The sequence below is a fragment of the Alligator mississippiensis genome, chromosome 3, assembly GCF_030867095.1.
Source record: "Alligator mississippiensis isolate rAllMis1 chromosome 3, rAllMis1, whole genome shotgun sequence".
NCBI classification, from domain to species: Eukaryota; Metazoa; Chordata; order Crocodylia; family Alligatoridae; genus Alligator; species Alligator mississippiensis.
This window is the reverse complement of record NC_081826.1, coordinates 151,900,903-151,919,319: the sequence shown is the minus strand read 5'-3', so window position 1 is coordinate 151,919,319 and position 18,417 is coordinate 151,900,903. Positions and strand designations below refer to the sequence as shown.

General features: G+C 40.2%; 1 protein-coding gene across 12 annotated transcripts in view; it reads left to right on the top strand.

The window, feature by feature from the left end:
* Positions 1-18,417, top strand: part of PCGF3 (polycomb group ring finger 3) — a 190,510-nt gene that overhangs the window by 113,356 nt on the left and 58,737 nt on the right. Inside the window, exon 10 of one of the 12 annotated variants that reach the window (XM_059724535.1) lies at positions 258-5,711. The exons of the other annotated variants lie outside the window; for them this stretch is intronic. Coding sequence (XP_059580518.1) covers positions 258-305 — 48 coding nt within the window. The 3' untranslated portion in view covers positions 306-5,711. Of the gene's footprint in view, positions 1-257; positions 5,712-18,417 lie in introns of those variants that run through there. 12 annotated transcript variants of the gene reach the window in all.

Here is an 18,417-nt window from a genome sequence, read left to right as displayed (position 1 = left end):
TAGACACCATTTTTAAACATTGAAGTATGAGAAATTGTTCTTGGAATTCTTGGTGTTTTGAAATATTGTTCATTGGTCTCCATACAGAGGTAGCTGGTGAAATTCCTATGACCTATTACATGAAAGGTCAGAGTAGATGATTCAATAGTCCCTGCTGTCATTAATGTATGCAATATTTGGATGAGTCTTTTGCCTATCAGATAGGATAATTCATTTTGCTTTTGCTCCTTAAATGAGTTCATTGTTTTATCTTGCAGAAAGCACCTCTATTGCTACATTACAGACCCAAAATGGACTTGCTGTAAGAGAACTTTATTGTCCTTCTGGACAGAGTTTTTTGCAGAGACTATCACCAGGCACCTTCTTAGTGCATCACTTAACTTACACGACACGAACCAGCAGAATCATTTTGGAAGACTGTAGTGCTTTCACAACCAACCACCCTTCTGAATATTTCTTCTAGGGATGTATTACCTGGATTTCTGGACAGAAAATATTTATACTTTTTTGTATGAAAGAAATAAATCACAACTCAGCAAGACACTACCAGCACTAAGTTTACTGATATTGAAAACACTTCACAGTTCCATGTAGCTCACTGCCATTTATCTCTTTGCTGCAGTTACACAGAAATAAATTAAAATGTTGTGGGAATGATTTTAAAGGTTGCTTTTGACACCAAATTATCTTTAGTTACTTTTCATGTGTTGAAGCTTTCAAAGCTTATTTTGATATTTTTTTGCAAGGTGTTTTTTTGTCTTACATAGTCCACTTCAGTTATTTTGGCTTTCATTGAGACCTTTGTAGAGCATTGAACATACCTTATGATATAGTGACTGGTGATATTTATTATGCTGCATTAAAACTTCCTAAAAACCTAGGCATCAAATAATTTCATTAATTTTACACAATGTTTGATCATATTTGCTTTATATTTCAGTAATGTTTTGATGCGCCCCTGCATGTTGATTTGATGAGGCTAACAAAGATGAGTTCACTTAACTAATCTGCTGTATATTTTGCTATGGCATAAGATGCATCTGATCATAATGAGTACTCAAAGTACAATATTTGTGAACTTGTTTTAAGGTAGACTTGTCTTATGTAGTTGGGGCTTGCAAAACTATTTTATTTTTAGAGAATTTGATTTTTTTTTTTAATTTATTTTAACTTTTTTTTTCCAAAATTGAGCTTAGTAGTTAATCCTTAACTGCTTGAGTTCAAATATTTCTATATTGAAAAATATACGATATGGTAATATTGCACAGGTTTCCATTTCACAGGGTTAAAAATTCAGTTAATTGCAGACCAGTTTTAGGTTTCATTGTAAGACCATTGTTTTCTCTAGCTCTGTCTCTTGCTATCTTGGAGGTCAGACTACATCTTAGTATTACCTTCTGGCCTTATCTATGATCTTTGATTTTGTCCAGACCTGAGAGATGCAAAACACCATGCACATATGTCATTAGGCCTACTCTCAGGTATGCTTTAGGGGTCTTCAAATAAAAATTTCAGAAGGCTTTTTAAAATAGGCAGCTTTTAAAAACTATTAATATTGGTTTCAGGTGAACTCTGCAAGCTGCATACTGTATAATATAGTAGACATAATATGAATGTTAAAATATTTGATTTGGCACAGGAAGTTTTAAATTACTGAAAGGCGGATGTGCGGTGTTACCGATGGCTTGAATTTGTAATTTTGAATCTCGGGAGAGTTTCCCTGTCAGCTGAAAACAAGTTAGTATACGTATTATTAAACCCTTATATTCCACCATAACGTAGATGTCACTAGCTTGATGGAATCATTTCACCTGCTAGCACCACCTCAGTTCCTCCAGCTGACCACCTCTCCCCTGCAAAGAATCGTTATTTTAAAAAAATCATTCAAGAACAGGGAGAAAAACATGGGAGAAGTTTATCCAGAACTGTATATCATCTTACCTCTTGTCATAAAGTAATCTGCTACCTCTTCCCTGAGTCCTCTGTACAACATATTCCTGCATGTACCTCCTATACAATCTCACATGTAGGTTTTCCCAGGCAAGGTTCTTTGCTTTCTTTTTAGTCATAGACATGAACAAGGAAGGAATTGAACACAAATGGAGAAACCAGAAGAATCTGCTGCAATATAGGGCTTATTAAGGTACACAAGGTAGAACTAATACATTAGTGCCATCTCTGCAACCCAAAGGCAAAAGACCCATACATTTTCTGAACTTTTTTTGGATTAGAGGATTTTTGGGGTTTGTTTTTTTCATTTGCAGCCCCCTAAAAATGTTTGAATGGAGGTTTGGACCCCTTTGAATTGTAAGTGCGGGTATTCACATACTTTTGATCGATCATGGTCATCTTTCATGGATCCCTTAAACATAGTCTGTGGACCCCCAGGGGTCTGCAGACCACAGGTTGAAAACCACTGGATTAGAACATATTTTATGTTGAACCCAAGACTGTTTCAGTATAGGGAGAGAGGAGAAGTGGAGATTTAGAATTTTTAGTTCTGGATTGGCTTTATCATTCTTGGACACACCTATTTGTGTTTCATTTTTTATTTATCCGTAAATAATAATATTTGTGAAAAAAATGGAAGCAGCAGAAGAGGACAGAGGAGACTTCATTTGTTTAGTTTTGGCAAAAGATCACTTGACCTTTTCTCAGAATAATGGAAAGATGCCATGCAACCTTCTAAGACAGTTGATTTACTGGGCCTTCCTGGGACTATTGATATGCTATCATTGTCATTCATAGTATAGATGATGGAGTTCAAACCCATAGACCATGTCCTCAGTGTGATTCAGTGGCAATCTAAGGGTTTAATAAATATATAGACATGATCCGTCTACCTCAGAATACATGTACTGCAGCAGCGTTTTATAAGACTAGACGTTACTGCAGTGCCCTGAAGAATTTTAGTATTTTCCTGTGTAATTAAACTGAGGAGAAATTAACAGTGTAAGCATGCAAATTCAAAAAGCCCTCCGCCATTCAGTTCTAACTCTTGCTGTAATAGTCCACAGTACAGGATATATATTTGGAAGTTTGTAGCTAATTTTGGAATCACTTGAATTTGTTATGGTGCTATATCAATATATTTTAATTATCTGTACAGGAACATAAATCTGAAGCCAGTATTAACAACTACAGCTGGTTATGGCTTATTGCATAAAACTCTGCTTTTGTAATATGTTAAACTGACAAAACCTCAGTGGTAAAAATACCTATTTTTCTAAATTGCAATCTGTCACAATATCTTCATTATGGATTTCCCATGGAGGTTTGCTGCACCATTTACTGTTTTTTCTAGCTTCATTGGAAGACTAGATGGAACTAAATTCAAGTAGGAGGGATGCCTTGGGGTCAAAGTTCTGTTTCACTTCTGTGAAGCTTAAGAGACAGTTGATTTGATGTCAAGACTTATATCGGGTGAAAACTATTGATGTAGATTTGTTTTCTATTGTCTAAGGTCTGAAAATCAGGCTCAGCATAGATATCGCTTGGTCTTTTTGGGGTCATGTTCAATATATTTTGGTTTTAGTGAAGGTGGAGTTACTGTGAAGTAGTTTTCACAACTGTTTATGCTGGTAAATAATTGCAGTACAAGCATCTTGTTGCATTATCCTCAGCAGCAATGAGACTAATTACCTAGGCTCATAGTCTCACTAGATATAGTTTTCATTTAAAATAGAGAATTCAGATAGAATATATAATATTGAATTTAAATAAGATTTGGGGGGTTTAAAAATTAACTTTATAAAATTATTTATTCTATTTTAAGCCTTCTATCTTATTTTACCATCCAAGTATTTTGGTTTCAATGGTCCAGCTTTATTTACGGGCATATAAAATGAAATTGTGAGATGTTTTTACAAGCTTCTTCCTTTTACATTGCGTTTGAGTAGTTTTTATTTGTATGTTTTTGTTTTTGTATGGATAAAGAGCATTAATTATGCTTTTGTGCAATAGGTTTGAAACATGCATTTATTAGGCATATGTTAAATTGAAAATGTAGCATCTACTTACCGCTAAATTGAAAAGGATTGTAGGTGGAGTTTTTGAAGATGTACATTCAAATGGTTTTTGTTTGTTTGTTTTGGGGGGCTTTGTTTGTTTGTTTTTAAGTAAAGTTTGGGATTTTTGAAATTTGTGTAAGAGCAAGAACTACCTGTCAGCAATATTTTAAAATAAATAATCTGGCAAGAAAACTTAATGTGAATTGTGGAAGCAATCTGCAAGACTTGCAGCCTATCTGAAACTGTTTTGTGCCATTGTTATGTCTGGTATCTTTGTGTACCATCTAACCTGGGAATATTTATTTTTTATTGGTTGTGCAATACTATACACAACGCTATAACCTCTGGGGACATGGGACCATAAAAAATATCAGACTACAACTATGATGGTGCTATCTTTCCAGTAGGCTATGAGCCTTTGAAAGCTTATCTGGCTCTATTGTCTTTATAACAGCATAATTAGTCTTAGAAGATTTGTTGGATTTTTTTCTATTGGATGATAAATGTAATAGTATAGCTATCCTATTTTACAGTGATTTGAAACTTACCATTGAGTTAAAGAAAATAGGAAAAAGCCAATCAGTTTGTACATCAACAGATTAATCTTTGATAAATTTATATTTTAATCAGTACTTATGAAATGCATTTAGTGCAGACACTTAAACTGTACAGAAAAAAATCCAGTTTCTATGTTTCCTCAGGTAACCAGTTCACACATTTTGCTGGAGATATTAATGCAGCCTACATTTCTGTTCCTCTGCTTCATAGTTAATAAAAAGATAGACATTTTGTCATACATGTTAAATCTTTTGCATAATAATATACCTTACTTTAATCAAGGAGTCTTGACTTGCAGTGGTGTTAGGTCTGAGGTGCAGAGAGAACACTTAATTTTCTGAGGTGCATAACATTATCATGGAACTGTACTCTGCTTCTACATATGGATGCAAACAGAGATTTAGGTACAAATAGCCTAGGAACTTGCATCTTATGGTAAGCCATCATTTACTTTTCTCTATTGGGGAGTTTGAATTTTCTTGTGTATAAAACCTAACCCCAGATCTGTACATCTAATTTGCTTTGGCAAATCTAGTTGAAGTTTAATGTAGTCTACCCAAATCAGATTACAGGACTGGGGTTTTGAGTCCGAATTCTGCAAACACTTTAATGGTAACTTTACTGACATGGATTATCCGTTGACAACAATGGGTTTATTTCTGAGTAAAGTTACTTACGTGTGTGCCTGCAGGATGTAATCCTGAGTTTTGAAGAACGGACAGAAGTTCCAACTTTGTTATTTTAAAATGCACTTAAAATATTGACTCAATATAGTGCTTACATCCAAGTGCTTTAACCGGACAAGACAAAAATTCTTTCCATCTGAAAAAGATTAATTTAGGGTTAAGGGACAATAAGCCAGTGTAACCACTAAGCCTTTATCCTCAATATGTGGCATAATAAAGGTATTGAAACTATCACAGTGTAAAACCATATTTTTTACTTAGTTTCATTTGAAAGTTTACATTTTTATGCTTTGTGTTGCTGTGTAATTTTTGTACTATTGGTGGCTAGTTTTTGTCTGAATAAGCCTTTTGGGATTATTGCTTAATGTTTTGATTTTATGATAGTGAAGCTTGTATTCAGTGTTTTGCCAATTAATATTATATGCTTGTTAATAAAAGCGAAAAAGATGACTAAAAATCCTGTTGGGCTGGAAATTATTGTCAATTTTTTTTTCTCAAGAACATGTAGGACTAGCTAGTACAATACAGTGGTATTTTACAACCTCAGCATGCGCACTGGAAATATAATCACACATCTGGTTCTACAATGCATCTTTGCCCCTACCTGATGTGCCTTTTCTGTGATTCGTATGCTGACATAGTACAAAATGTTGTACTAAAAATGAATTTTCCTAAATTGGTTAACTGTTTGTGCTAAGTACATGGCAGTAAATGTTAATTTACAAATAAAGTGATTTATGGTGTGTGGAAAGAAGAAATTACATTTTTTATTCTTTATATACTTTTCTACTTTAGTCTCACTTCTTATCTGCTAAGCTTGGTGTACCAGGGTGGACTGGAATATATACCATGGAGATGAGAAGTGTGCGTGTGTAATCATTACTGATTGACAGATACTAATATTCTATTGTTTCATGGCGAGAAGTTAGGAAATGGTCTATGAGTAAGTAAAATACTATTGTAGGAAGATTTGGCTCGTGAATCAAGAAATACATTTTGCCCTTAAAGAATATATGTAAATTTCATTTACCCTCTTGAGTTCTCTAGTGGCTTATTTCCTAAATGTTCAAGCTCACTGGGATTTCTGTTGGAATTGCACACACACATTTTCCTTCTTGAATCTATATGCGGTAATTCAGATGGTTAATTTGGATTCAATAGTAAACTGCAAAGCAAATGGCACGCCATATGAATTTCTTTTTAGTATGTGCATTCAGCACATACTTAGGTTTTTAGAATTACTGTCTGGTGTTCATTTAATAATGAGATGCATATGTTCCAGTTTCCTGCCATTGAGTGATTAGCAATTGTAACAAACTTTTCTTTGATTCTCTATCACTAGGGGTTTGTTCCTGAACATAATTCTCATTTGTACTCATGGGAGTTTGTGTAATCATCCTGATGAGAATAGGTTTATTAGACATTTTACCATTGATTTGGCAGTTTAATTACCAGCATGAACAAACTATATCAGAAATGTCATTTTGTTTATATGTATTACTTAAAAGTGAATAAATACACTTCAGCTCTAATTCTACTCTGAAAGCCATAAATCTCCCATGTTCTCGTGATTAGTGGTTCTGTCATTTCCCCATTGTTTTGCATTGTTGATTACTTCAAATACCTGTGAACTAGTCTGATTTATAACTGGTTTTGTCTGGGTGGTCTGCCATTTTTGTACTATTGACAAGGATTCCAGGAACCTAGAAATAACAACAGAGCTAGATACCAGCAGTTGTATTTCATAATAGTTTCACTGTTTTCCCACCTTCTGTATTCTGCTCATATAGTTAAGTAATGAAAAGCTGTGCCATCTGTGACCTGGATTGGGCAGGGGACAGCTCTGTCCCAGACCCTGGGACTGCCCTGTGCTAACACAGAACAGTTCAGACTTTGTCAGGCAAATTGTTTTGGCAAAAATGAACAAATTGGCGTATATCCTTTTATTTCCTCTCTATAATTTCAGTTTTATCAAAATATTATATGAGTGTCTCTAGGGTATGGTAATATTAAACTAAAGATGTGCATTCTGTGGTGATTAATCTTTAAAGTTAACAGAGTTTTTGCTAAGGCCAAGGCTAAATTAAAAAAGATCAAGGAAAAGGAATTACATTTCAGCTTGAAACAAGCAAATAATAGAGTAATCACAGTGCTTGACATACTAGTTCTCTACTTTTGTATTAGCAGATCAGACTTACTGTCAACTCTCTCCTTCAGTGCTAGGCAGTCCTATTGACCTCTTCACCAATATCTCATTGCACTTCAGATGCTGGTCCACGTTCCCAATACATCACTGAATTAATTTCTACCGAATAGTACTCTGAATGGCATTTACCACCACCCCTCCACCTTCCAATGACTGGCATATTCAACAATGTCATCATTATGGTCCTGTGTGTCCTGACTGGAAGGACTTCTGTTGTGTACCACAGCCATGGAACGTGGGATCCAAAGTGTAAAGTTCGTTTGCTGTGTGTATGATTTGCTTTGCTTATAACAGCTTGCTAGCCCAGCAAATCAACCACAAGGCACCACTCTATGCACACAGGGACAAGACAGGGGCTAGTTTATATGAGTGTCTTCTGGCAGCTGCCTGCCTTGAGGTAAGAAGTTCCTTAATCACATTAAGGCCAGAGACAGAAGAATTCAACAAGTAATCAATAATCACATTAAAATTATCAACGGGATACACACAGGGTGGAAAAAACATCAAGCTATTAATCAAATTTGGGGTTGAAATCTCCTGGAGGGTGCCTAATTACCACACCAGTGAAAAGGGGTGAAAGCAATTAAATTGAAAAGCATTTGAGTGTGATCATAGTGGAAGGACTGGCCAACAATAAATACTGGGAGTTCCTGTATGCCTGCCCCTTTCCTAAGCAAGAGACTGCTCTCTGAGCAGTGGGAAGACCAGGCATCAGTTGCATTTTGTATGAAAAACTCTCATGGCTTCTGCTTCAGTCATTACTTGTTATTGTATCCACAAAGTCAGGTTGTAAGCTGCAGATGGTTGCATTTTTTTCATCTTAAAATGAAATGCCATGTTCCATATTGCCATTGCCATCTCCATATTCATTCTCTCTCCTCTCATCCACCTGATGCTCTCATCTCCTGTCCTTCTAACTCTTCCTAACTGCCCATTGCCCCTTTACTCCCCCTTACCACCCTGTTTGAATCCCTCCCACATATCTTCCTCTTTCTTCATGTCTTCTGAAAACCCCTTGAGATTCAAAGTATAACAGCTGCATATTATGCTTATCTATAACTGTGATGTGTATGAAATGGAGCAAATATGGTGCTTGATTAGTGAGGGAGACATTTGGTCAGACCTCATATAAATGGTTGTATAGTGGAAGCTATTGGATGCATCTTTAATCAGGAGGCCTAGATCTGAAAATCTTATCACCCTTTCTCCCAAGAACCTGTAACCAACCCTCTTTTCCTCTTCATGGGGTTTCTTATCCACAGAATCCCAGTGCTTTAACTGGTTACAGGATTCAGTCACACTTTACCCACAACTGTTTGTATGGTACAGTTATTTGGGAGGTAACAGTGGCTGGCCAGGCTCCAGTTTTGAGCAATGCATGCTGCTCCCATATGTACCGCTCTGCTTTTGTTTTGTGTGGGGTTTTTTGATCTTTGGATATCCAGGGGCTAACCCCCTCCCCCCCCGACTCCCCCTCCGCATCTGCTCCCTTGCAGTGCAGAGGGCAGCTGAACATGTGGTATGTGGCACAGCAGATGTGTCTGTGGCACCCCATATTACATGGCCACACTTGTCTGGATGCAGCCTAGGAATTCTGTTCCGAGCAGATTTTTACCCTCACTTCCAGAGGTGCAGGAGGTAGGGATCAGTGACTGTCTCTGCTTCCCCTTCACCATATACGGACAGGTGATCACCCTGCTGGTCTGAGTCAAGTGCCATGGGCTAATCTACCTCTATCTTAGAAACCACTTACAGGTAACAAGGGAGGGGAAAAACTCACAGACCTAATTTTGTAGTCTAAAGAAATCAGACATGCTTTACAAATGTATGCAAGTCCCATGGCCAAAAACTTACAAGGATGGAGTTCTGTTATGTCAGGCCTGCCAAGGAGAAGGCAGCTCTGGACAGCTTTGGTAGCATGAACTATGTACTTCCCCATACTTCTGCCAACTGGGTTCTGCTGCTGTAGGTGTAAATAGTCTGTTTTATATGAATGCTAATGCATGTTTATTCCTTGTTTGTGAAAGAGTCTGTGTCATGTTTTATTCTGGGTTCTCCATTTGGAATCCATCCCTTTTGGAGTGAATCTGAAGGTCTGGATCAGTGCTGGCAGGGTGGAGAGCTTACTGACATCCTGGTGAGGCCGAGCTGGCCCAATAATAGTAGCTCAGGTCTGATTATGCGGTAGTGTATAATCTGATCTGACAGTACATTGCCCAGGCCTCCCGTGGCTTGGCAAGTCCATGAAAACACGTAATGACAGAGAGTCAAACCAGCTGCCCATTGGAGTAGTTATCTGGAGTGGAGCAGAAAGGCAAAAGAGTCTGCTGCCACCAAGTCTAAATGAACCCATGAGTGGGTTTTAGTCTTTTCACTTCCAAAATCACTGAATACAACCCAAGGAAAATTTATAGGTGGGTTATTTTTTACCTGACCCTTTTTGGGGCTTCTCAGATAGCTAGCCCTTTTGCTTCTCAGGTAGCAAACTGGTACCATTCCATTTTGGATGCAGTGAATTCAGTTCAAATGGCATTATTATACATCCTTGCCTAACATCTCCAAACAAAGCTGCTTCCGCCATTCAGCAACCATAGGCCTCTGGCTGTTGGTTCACGGTTTCTTTTCCTCTTTTTTTCGCCCCCACTGTTTATCAATATGTTCTCCATAAAGGGTAATATAGAAAATGCCAAGGAAAAGGACTTCAGCTCTTAGTGGCACTTCAGCTGCTGTGAAAAGGATGTGAAATATAAGATTTCAAGAAAGTTATGAAGATAAGGCACTATGCCTTGCAGATAATTGTAGAAGGAATGTTGCTTCAACAGCGACCGAAAGTAAAGAAGCAGCAGCAAAACTATCTGCTCTTACTTGCATAAGAAATGCTGTGTCAAGAGCTGCAGAAACTGAGGAAACAGTGGAATGGTGCAAGGAAATTTGTCAATGTATCATTGCTCAATGGACTGCAACTTGGGCAGATAAAAAGAATTCTGCTTTTGATTTTATAATCCTTCAATACCATTCAAAATGGATAAAGTATGCGCATGTATGCCACCACTGTCAGGCAAAGAATTGGAAAGGGGAATCCATTGGCACGTGCTGCTCTAACGAAGAAGTGAAGCTGCAACCAATTGAAGAGCCTTCAGAACTACTTAAAACTCTTTTATTAGGTCATACGGAGTATTTGAAGCACTTCCTAAAAAATGGATGAAAATATAATAATGCTTTTCTTTTGGCACATCGAAGTAGGTTTCAGAAGGAAACTTCATGCCAGCATTTAAGATTCAAGGACAAGTGTACCATATGCCAGGATCCCTTATTCTACCTCTGGACAAAGAATCAAAGTTTTTACAAATTTACTTGGTAAATGATCTGCAACCCCAGAGTAAATTATGTTGTAAGTATAATTCGGACATCAGGCATGGTATAGCGCTATCCTTGCAGAATATGTTACATTCAAAGAATTAATATGTGAAGTTTTAAAATATCTTTTGAAAGTATGCCGAGAGAAGATTTTAAAATCGTGATGAGTGCTGACAAGAAACCTCCGCAGGTATATCAACAATGTTTCAACACACCGACAGTTGACAAGGTTGCAGTGGTAATTGTGGGACAAGAATTGGATAAGCGGGACTTCGTACTGCATTACAGGGATGACCGATTACTTTGAATACCCAAAACTCATAGAACTTATGATGCTCTGCAGTACCCACTTCTATTCATTAATGGCAAAGATGGATACCACATTTGCATGCCTCAAGCTGATTCCAAGGAAGACTGTTTCCTCAGTGGACTTCATGCATTTTGGCTGATGACCAGAGTTGACCAGTATAATCACCTGATTTACTGTTGTCAACTTCTTAACCAATATTGGGTGGATGTGTATGCCAAAACTGAGATGGAATAGTTAAATTTTATATGAAGCAATCAAAAGAAGTTAAGAGTTGAAAACTATATCTGCATTTCAATCTTTGTTTATTGCATCTCTAAGATGGATAATGTTGGAAAGTTGGTAATACTTCTGTCCTCTTTCACTGGAGCCCATGATACATGCACAAGAGGACACAGGGTGCTATGACACTTCATCATTATGGCTGCCTGGGTTTGTTTATCACCTTTGCTTGCAACTGGAAATGGATTGAAATAATGCAAGAGCTTCTCCTGGGTCAAAAACCTCAGAACCAGCATGAAATTGTTGCAAGAGTCTTCTGTCAAAAAATTGTCAAGCTTATGGACCTCATTATAAAAGGAAATACTTTTGAAGAAACTTGATGTCACATGTACTCTGTGGAGTGGCAACAGACGTTTTACACATGTTCATATTTTGGTGTGACTTAAAGAATAGATTAAACCTAATCAAATTGATTCTTTAATCAGTGCTGAGCTACCAGATGAGCAAGAAGATCCAGGTCTGTTTGAAATTATAAAACATATATGACTGCATGGCCCATGAATCATATTAAACTGTGAATCTCCCTGTATGAAGGATGGTATATGTACAAAGAGATCTCCTAAGCCATTTAGCAAAGAAACATAAACAGGGCATGATGGCTACCCTACCTACAGAAGAAGACTAGCGGAAGTGCCTGTTCTTTGCCGGGGTTGTTACTTTTTGTAACTTAGTGTTTGTTTAGGCTTGCTCCAGAGTTGGTGGTCAAAAAGGGTTGTACATACTGGCACCAACAGGAAACACTGTGAACATTGTTTACAAAGAAGTTCTACAATGAAGATCATTCATTTATCACTAGAATTGGAATTGTTACCCCATGTTACTTTGTGTAGCATTGTTGTATCTGGAGAAATGTCGCTCCATGTTAAATATTAAATGTTAAATACGTTGTACTATGTTCTTTAAAAATAAACAATATTTTTTACCTAAATATGTTGTACTAAGTTCTTTGAAAATAAACAAACACTGCAATTACAAAAGTAACAACCAGGCTGAAGCATGGGTACTTCTGCTGGTATATATATGTAGCTGGATATTAATGAAAATGCTCTGTGTGTGTGTGTGAGAGAGAGAGAGAGAGAGAGAGAATGAGCCAAGTCAAATCAATCAATCACTTCAAGAATTTTAGCCCATTGGTAGGCTGTCATCAGTTTTAGCCCATCAATTGGTCCAACTTTCTCATTTTCCTATATATAGGGAAATTTGCTAAATATATATGTATTTCCCTATATATAGGAAAATGAGCAAGTTGGATCAACTGGTGGGCTAAAACTGATGACAGCCTACCAATAGGCTAAAATTCCTTCTGAACCTGAACAGGGAGCAAGACTGTCTAGCTGGAAGCCTCTAGGTTTTCTAGTCCCAGCAGAGGTATCAGTAGACCCCAGTCAGTCTTCAGCCTTGGCTGTGGCTAACACCCAGTGCTTCTGAGTAAGCAGGAGACTCTTCTCAGTGGTGGCAGATAACAGAACAAGGAGCAATGGTCTCAAATTGCAGCCAGGGAGGTTTTAGGTGGATATTAGGAAAAATTCTCACTAGGAGGGTGGTGAAGCACTAGAACAGGTTACTGAGAGAGGTGATAGAACCTCCATCCTTGGAAGTTTAAGGCCTAGTTTGACAAAGTCCTGACTGGAATTATTTAGTTGGGAATGGTCCTTCTTGGAGCAGGGCATTTGGACTACGTGACCTCCTGTAGTCCCTTCCAACCCTAAATTTTCTATGATTCTAAGACCTGGTTAGACAAAACCTTGATTGAAATGGTATAGTTGAGGATGGTCCTGCTTTGAGTCAGCAGGTTGGACTAGATGACTTCCTGAGGTCCCTTCCAACCCTAATTTTCTACAATTCTATGAAAATACAAACCAGCTATAAGGGTTTCCTGAGAAGGATCCCAAACTGAACCCAGGTTGCCAACCCAAGAGCATTTTTTCCCCCTAACAACCAAACTTTTATTAATTTTTTTTTTCTGACATATCTTGAACATAATGCAAGTTTAACCTTTTGGCCGGACCCTGGATGGCAATAACAAGCCTTGAGATAAAATTTAGGGGTTTGACACTGACTATAATTTTAAAAAAGTTTGGTGGTTTACAAAAGTTTGCAGATCAGTTAAAAAAAAAAAAAATATATATATATTTCTTAGGTTAGCAACCTTACTTATCTTGAAATGATTTTACACCATGGTATAAACAACATCCTGCACCATGCTGCTCCCCTGTCCCAGAATAGACTCCCACCCACTGCCTCTTCCTACTCCCAGACCCCCAACTCTAGCCCAGCCATACCACCCCACTCCCTGTACCTTCAAGGCAAGCAAGGTTCAGCCAAAGGGATGTAGTGGCAGAACATCGAGCCACAAAACTCTGACGAGCTCCCTACAGGGTGCTGCACTCCTGCTCAGACACCAGGTGGAACTGTTCTGCTCCATCTGTCCATCAAGTTCAACTGTTTCTTAGGTTTTTTTATGGATGGCTCCATTTTTATGGACTTCACGGACATGTAGTTTTGCCCTGTATTTTGTGGACTGTCCATGAAGGTATAGACGGTTGGCAAACCTGGTACGAACACATGGACATTTGGAGCTGTTTCAAAAGGACAATGTTTCAAACAGTCAGCAGCTGTTACATTCTAATTGCTAGGTGTGGACAATCCAGGAGTGATATAAACATAGCAGAACCACTCTGATTTTAACTCTGTATGATGCTTGTCTGCACCTAACAATTAGAATGTAATAGCCACTCATTTTTTAAATGTTCCTTCTTTGAAATGGCCCCAAATGTACTAGTGTCCATGTCCTGAGATTGTCTTGTTGCAGCCATTAATAGCTTGCCCAGGGTATGTAGAACTTGAGTCTAAATAAGAATCCACCATGCTGGATTCCTTTGGGGCTTCCTAGTATTGTAGGGAAAGGCTGGTAAGCAGCATAGGCATTGCTGAGGCAGTCTGAATTTGCAGACTGTACTATGTAACTTGTTCCTGGCCTAAGTGGCCTCTCCAGGGCTTTGAATGATTTGCAACCTCCCCTCCCTTTCGAGTGAAACAATGTGCAGAATTTAAAGAGGTTAGTTCTAGAGTGGGAGAGAGGGGAAGAAGACCTACTGTGCAGGTCTATACAAGACCCTGACTGAACAGTAGCCTGATACTACTGTGTAGTAATGTGTGGCAGAAATTATGACAGACCAGTACTGCACAGTAGTATTGGGCTACTGCACAGTAGCACCGCAAAAAAGGTGTTCACCAGCACTACTGCACAGTAACTTGTGTTACTCTGCATTTATTCAGTACTAGTTTATGCGCAGTAGTGTGTCGTGTAGACATGACCACAGCCCTTGAAGATGGGAGGGGATATTGCCACAGCTTCCCAGACAAAGGAGAGTGTGCAAAAAAGTTATGACAGAAGACCATACAGCCAGTGGGCTTTGTCTAGCCAGGTCTTAAAATCCTCCAAGGATGGAGACTCTCCAACCTCTCTGGGTAACCTGTTCCAAGTGATTTACTCCCCTCCTTGTGCGAGCTTTTTCTAATATCCAACATAAACTTCCCATGATGCAACTTGAGACCATTGCTCCATGTTTTGCCATCTGCCACCACTGAGAACTGTCTAGAACTCTTTTTGGAACTTCAGGAAGTTGGAGGCTGCTATTAAATTCACCCCTCAATCTTCTCTCCAAACTAAATAAGCCCAGTTCCCTCAGTCTCTGCTCAGAAGTATGTGCCCAGCACTCTAACCATTTTCATTTCCCTCTGCTGGTCTTTCTCCAATTTGCCCACATCCTTTCTGTAGTGGGGGGCCCAAAATAGGTGTGTGAAAGGTTAAATGATTAATCATTTACCTAATAAGTGCAGTGATAACTGGTTAGCTTACCAGTTATTCTTCTGCTCTTGGCAGGCACAGCCTGGCAGGGAAGGGAAGAAGAGAAGCTGCACAGGGCCCCAGCAAGAATCAGAAGGCGGGAGGGAGGGAGGGAGGGAGGGAGTGAGGAGGAGGGGAGGGGCAAGGGGACTAGTACCTACCCATAATTTAAGAGGAAACTAGCCAGCAACCTAATGACTCATCAAATAAGGAATTAGCTGCTTGTTCACAGGTACTCCCTCCCTCCTACCACAGGGTTTCACTTAAGCCCAGCCAAATAACACAGCCTGCTGCTTCTCCCCAGTCAAATGGCCCTGGGAGCCCAAAAAAGCTCCCAGCAGCAGCTGTATCTGGTCCACTGTGTTATCAGTTAATTGGTTAATGGATAAAGTTAGAGGAGGTTAAATTAATATTTTTGGTATTTATATCCCTAGCCCAAAACTGGACACAATATTCCAGATGTAGCATCACCAGTGCCGAACAGAGGGGAAGAATCACTTCCCTCAATCTGCAGGCAATGGTCCTGCTAGCCCAGTGTGCCATTAGCCTTCTTTACAACAAGGGCACACTGTTGGCTCATATTCAGCTTTCCATTTACTGTAACCCCATGGTCCTTTTTTCTGCAGAGCTGCTGCTTAGCCAGTTCATCCCTAGCCTGTACTGGTGTATGGGATTGCTCTGTTCTAAGGGCAGGACTTTGCACTTGTCCTGTTGAACCTCATAAGATTTTCTTTTTGTACAATTCTCCAATTTGTTGAGGTCTCCAAATCCTAGCCCTAACCTCCAGCGCTTCTATTACTCCTCCCAGCTTGGTGTCATCTGCAAACTTGCTGAGAGTACACACCATCCCACCTTCCGGGTCATTGATGAAAACATTAAACAAAACTGGCTTTGGGACTGACCTCTAGGGAACTCCACTTGATGCCAGCTGCCAACTGGACATTGAGCCATTGACTACTACCCCTCTACTACTAACCAATGATGCAGCCAGTTTTCTGTCCACCTTACAGTCCATTCATTTAACCCATACTTCCTTAGCTTGCTTATGATAATGTTGTGGGAAACCATATCAAAAGCCTTGCTCAAGTCAATGTATATCACATGCATTGTTTAGAAGGCAATTAGGTTGGTCAGGCATGACTTGCCCTTGGTGAATCCATGCTGATTGTTCCTGATCACCTTCTCCTCCAAGTGCTGAGAAATGGATTCCTTGAGGACCTGCTCCATTATTTTTCCAGGGACTGAGGTGAGGCTGACCACTCTGTAGTTCCCCAGATCCTCCTTCTTCCCTTTCTTAAAAATGGACACTATATTTGCCCTTTTTTCCAGTTGTCCAGGACCTCTCCCAATTGCCATGAGTTTTCAAAGATGATGGTCTGCCCCATGGCTTGTACACATCCAGCTTTTCTAAATATCCTATTTTTATGCCACTGTTGGCTGCTCACCTCCTGCCCAACTGTGCTGCCAGGTGCAGTAGTTTGGGAGCTGACCTTGCCTGTGAAGACTGAGGTGAAAAAAGCATTGAGTACTTCAGGCTTTTCTTCATCCTCTGTCACTAGTTTGCCTTCCTCATTTAGTAGTAAAGGACCCACACTTTCCCTGATCCTCCTTTTGTTGACATACTTGTAGAAACCCTTCTTTTTACCCTTTACGTTCCTTGCTAGCTGCAACTCCAGTCGTGCTTTGGCTTTCCTGATTTCATCCCTGTAGGCCCAAGCAATACTCTTATACTCCTCCCTATTTGATTGTTCAAGTTTCTACTTCTTGTAAGCTTCCTTTTTGTGTTTTAGCTCCCTGAAGAGTTCCCTGCTAATCCTAGGCATCCTAATAAGTACAGGCCTAGGGGTGAATGCAAGCCTTCCTCATACCTTACTTGAATAAGGAGAGGGGTGAGGAGGGAGGAGTTAGTAGCAGGCCAGTGGTTTTCTGCATCCACTGGTAAGTTAATGACAGCTGTACAAGAGTTAGGACAGAGAGCCTCTAGATCAGGGGCAGGCAATATTTCGGGTAGAGGGCCGCTTACTGAGTTTTGGCAAGCTGTCAAGGGCTGTAAGGGTAGCCCTGCCCCTTGACAGTTGCCCCGCCCCCTGGTCACCATCTTGGGACCAGAAGTCCCATGGCCTAACCCCTGACCTTTGCCACTAGAAGTCCCTCCCCTTGCCCCCTGGAAGTACTCCTTCCAGCAAGGGAGTTTGCCATCTCAGAACCAGAAAAATACAAAATTATATTCTAAAGATCAAACATCTACAACATTCATTAATTTGATTTCAAAAAATATTTTTGTCCTGATTTACATGCATTTGTGTAGTGTGTGTATATATAGAGGTGATTGTGTAATAGTTTAAAATGAAGTCTTATTCTTGTATATTGTTGAAGGTATAGGTTTGTGGGGGCTATGGGTGTGCGAGTATATAATGTGTGGGGGAGGGTGTGCGTGGGGTTTTTGAGGGATGAATAGCCATGGAGGGTGTAGGTATGTGTGTATGTGGGGTGGGGAAGCATGTGGATGTATGGGGCGTGGGTGGGTATGAGGTTTGTGGAGGGCTGTGGGTGTGTGGGGAGAGGGTAGCTGGGGAGGGTTGTGGTATGTGTGGAGGGTGGAGGCTTTGCCCATAGCTCCCCCACAGCAGACAGAGCCCCTGCCATTGCTCCTCCAAGCCTGGGCTCCGTGCTCCTGGCCTCAGCACCAGCATGGGCCCTGTGCTCCTGCCTGCTGCCACTTCCCCCTCCATCTGCTACTGCTGCCCTTCTCATGCTGCTTCCCCATTCCCACTCCCCGCTCCAGCACCATGTCCCAACTGCACAGACAAGACCTCAGGATGCAGTAGGAGCTAGACTGGCCAGCAGCGTACAAAGCCAGCTGAAAATTACAGGGGCCAAACCGGCTCCTGCTGAGTCCTGTGGGCTGGCACTGCAGCCAAGAACCACGTGGTGCCAGAGTGGCAGGCAGGGAAATGGGGAACTAGCAGCAAGTTAGTGTATGGAATGAAGCAACAGCTGGGTGGGCCTGCACCGGTGCACTGGGGCCAGCACTGGCGGGGGCCCAGAGCAGGGTGGCAGGAGCATGGGGCACAGAGCGTAGGCCGGCAGGGGCTCTATGGAGGTGGGCTAGGCTGCGCCAGCAGGGAGAAGGGGGGAGGTGGCCTGGCTCCATAGAGCCC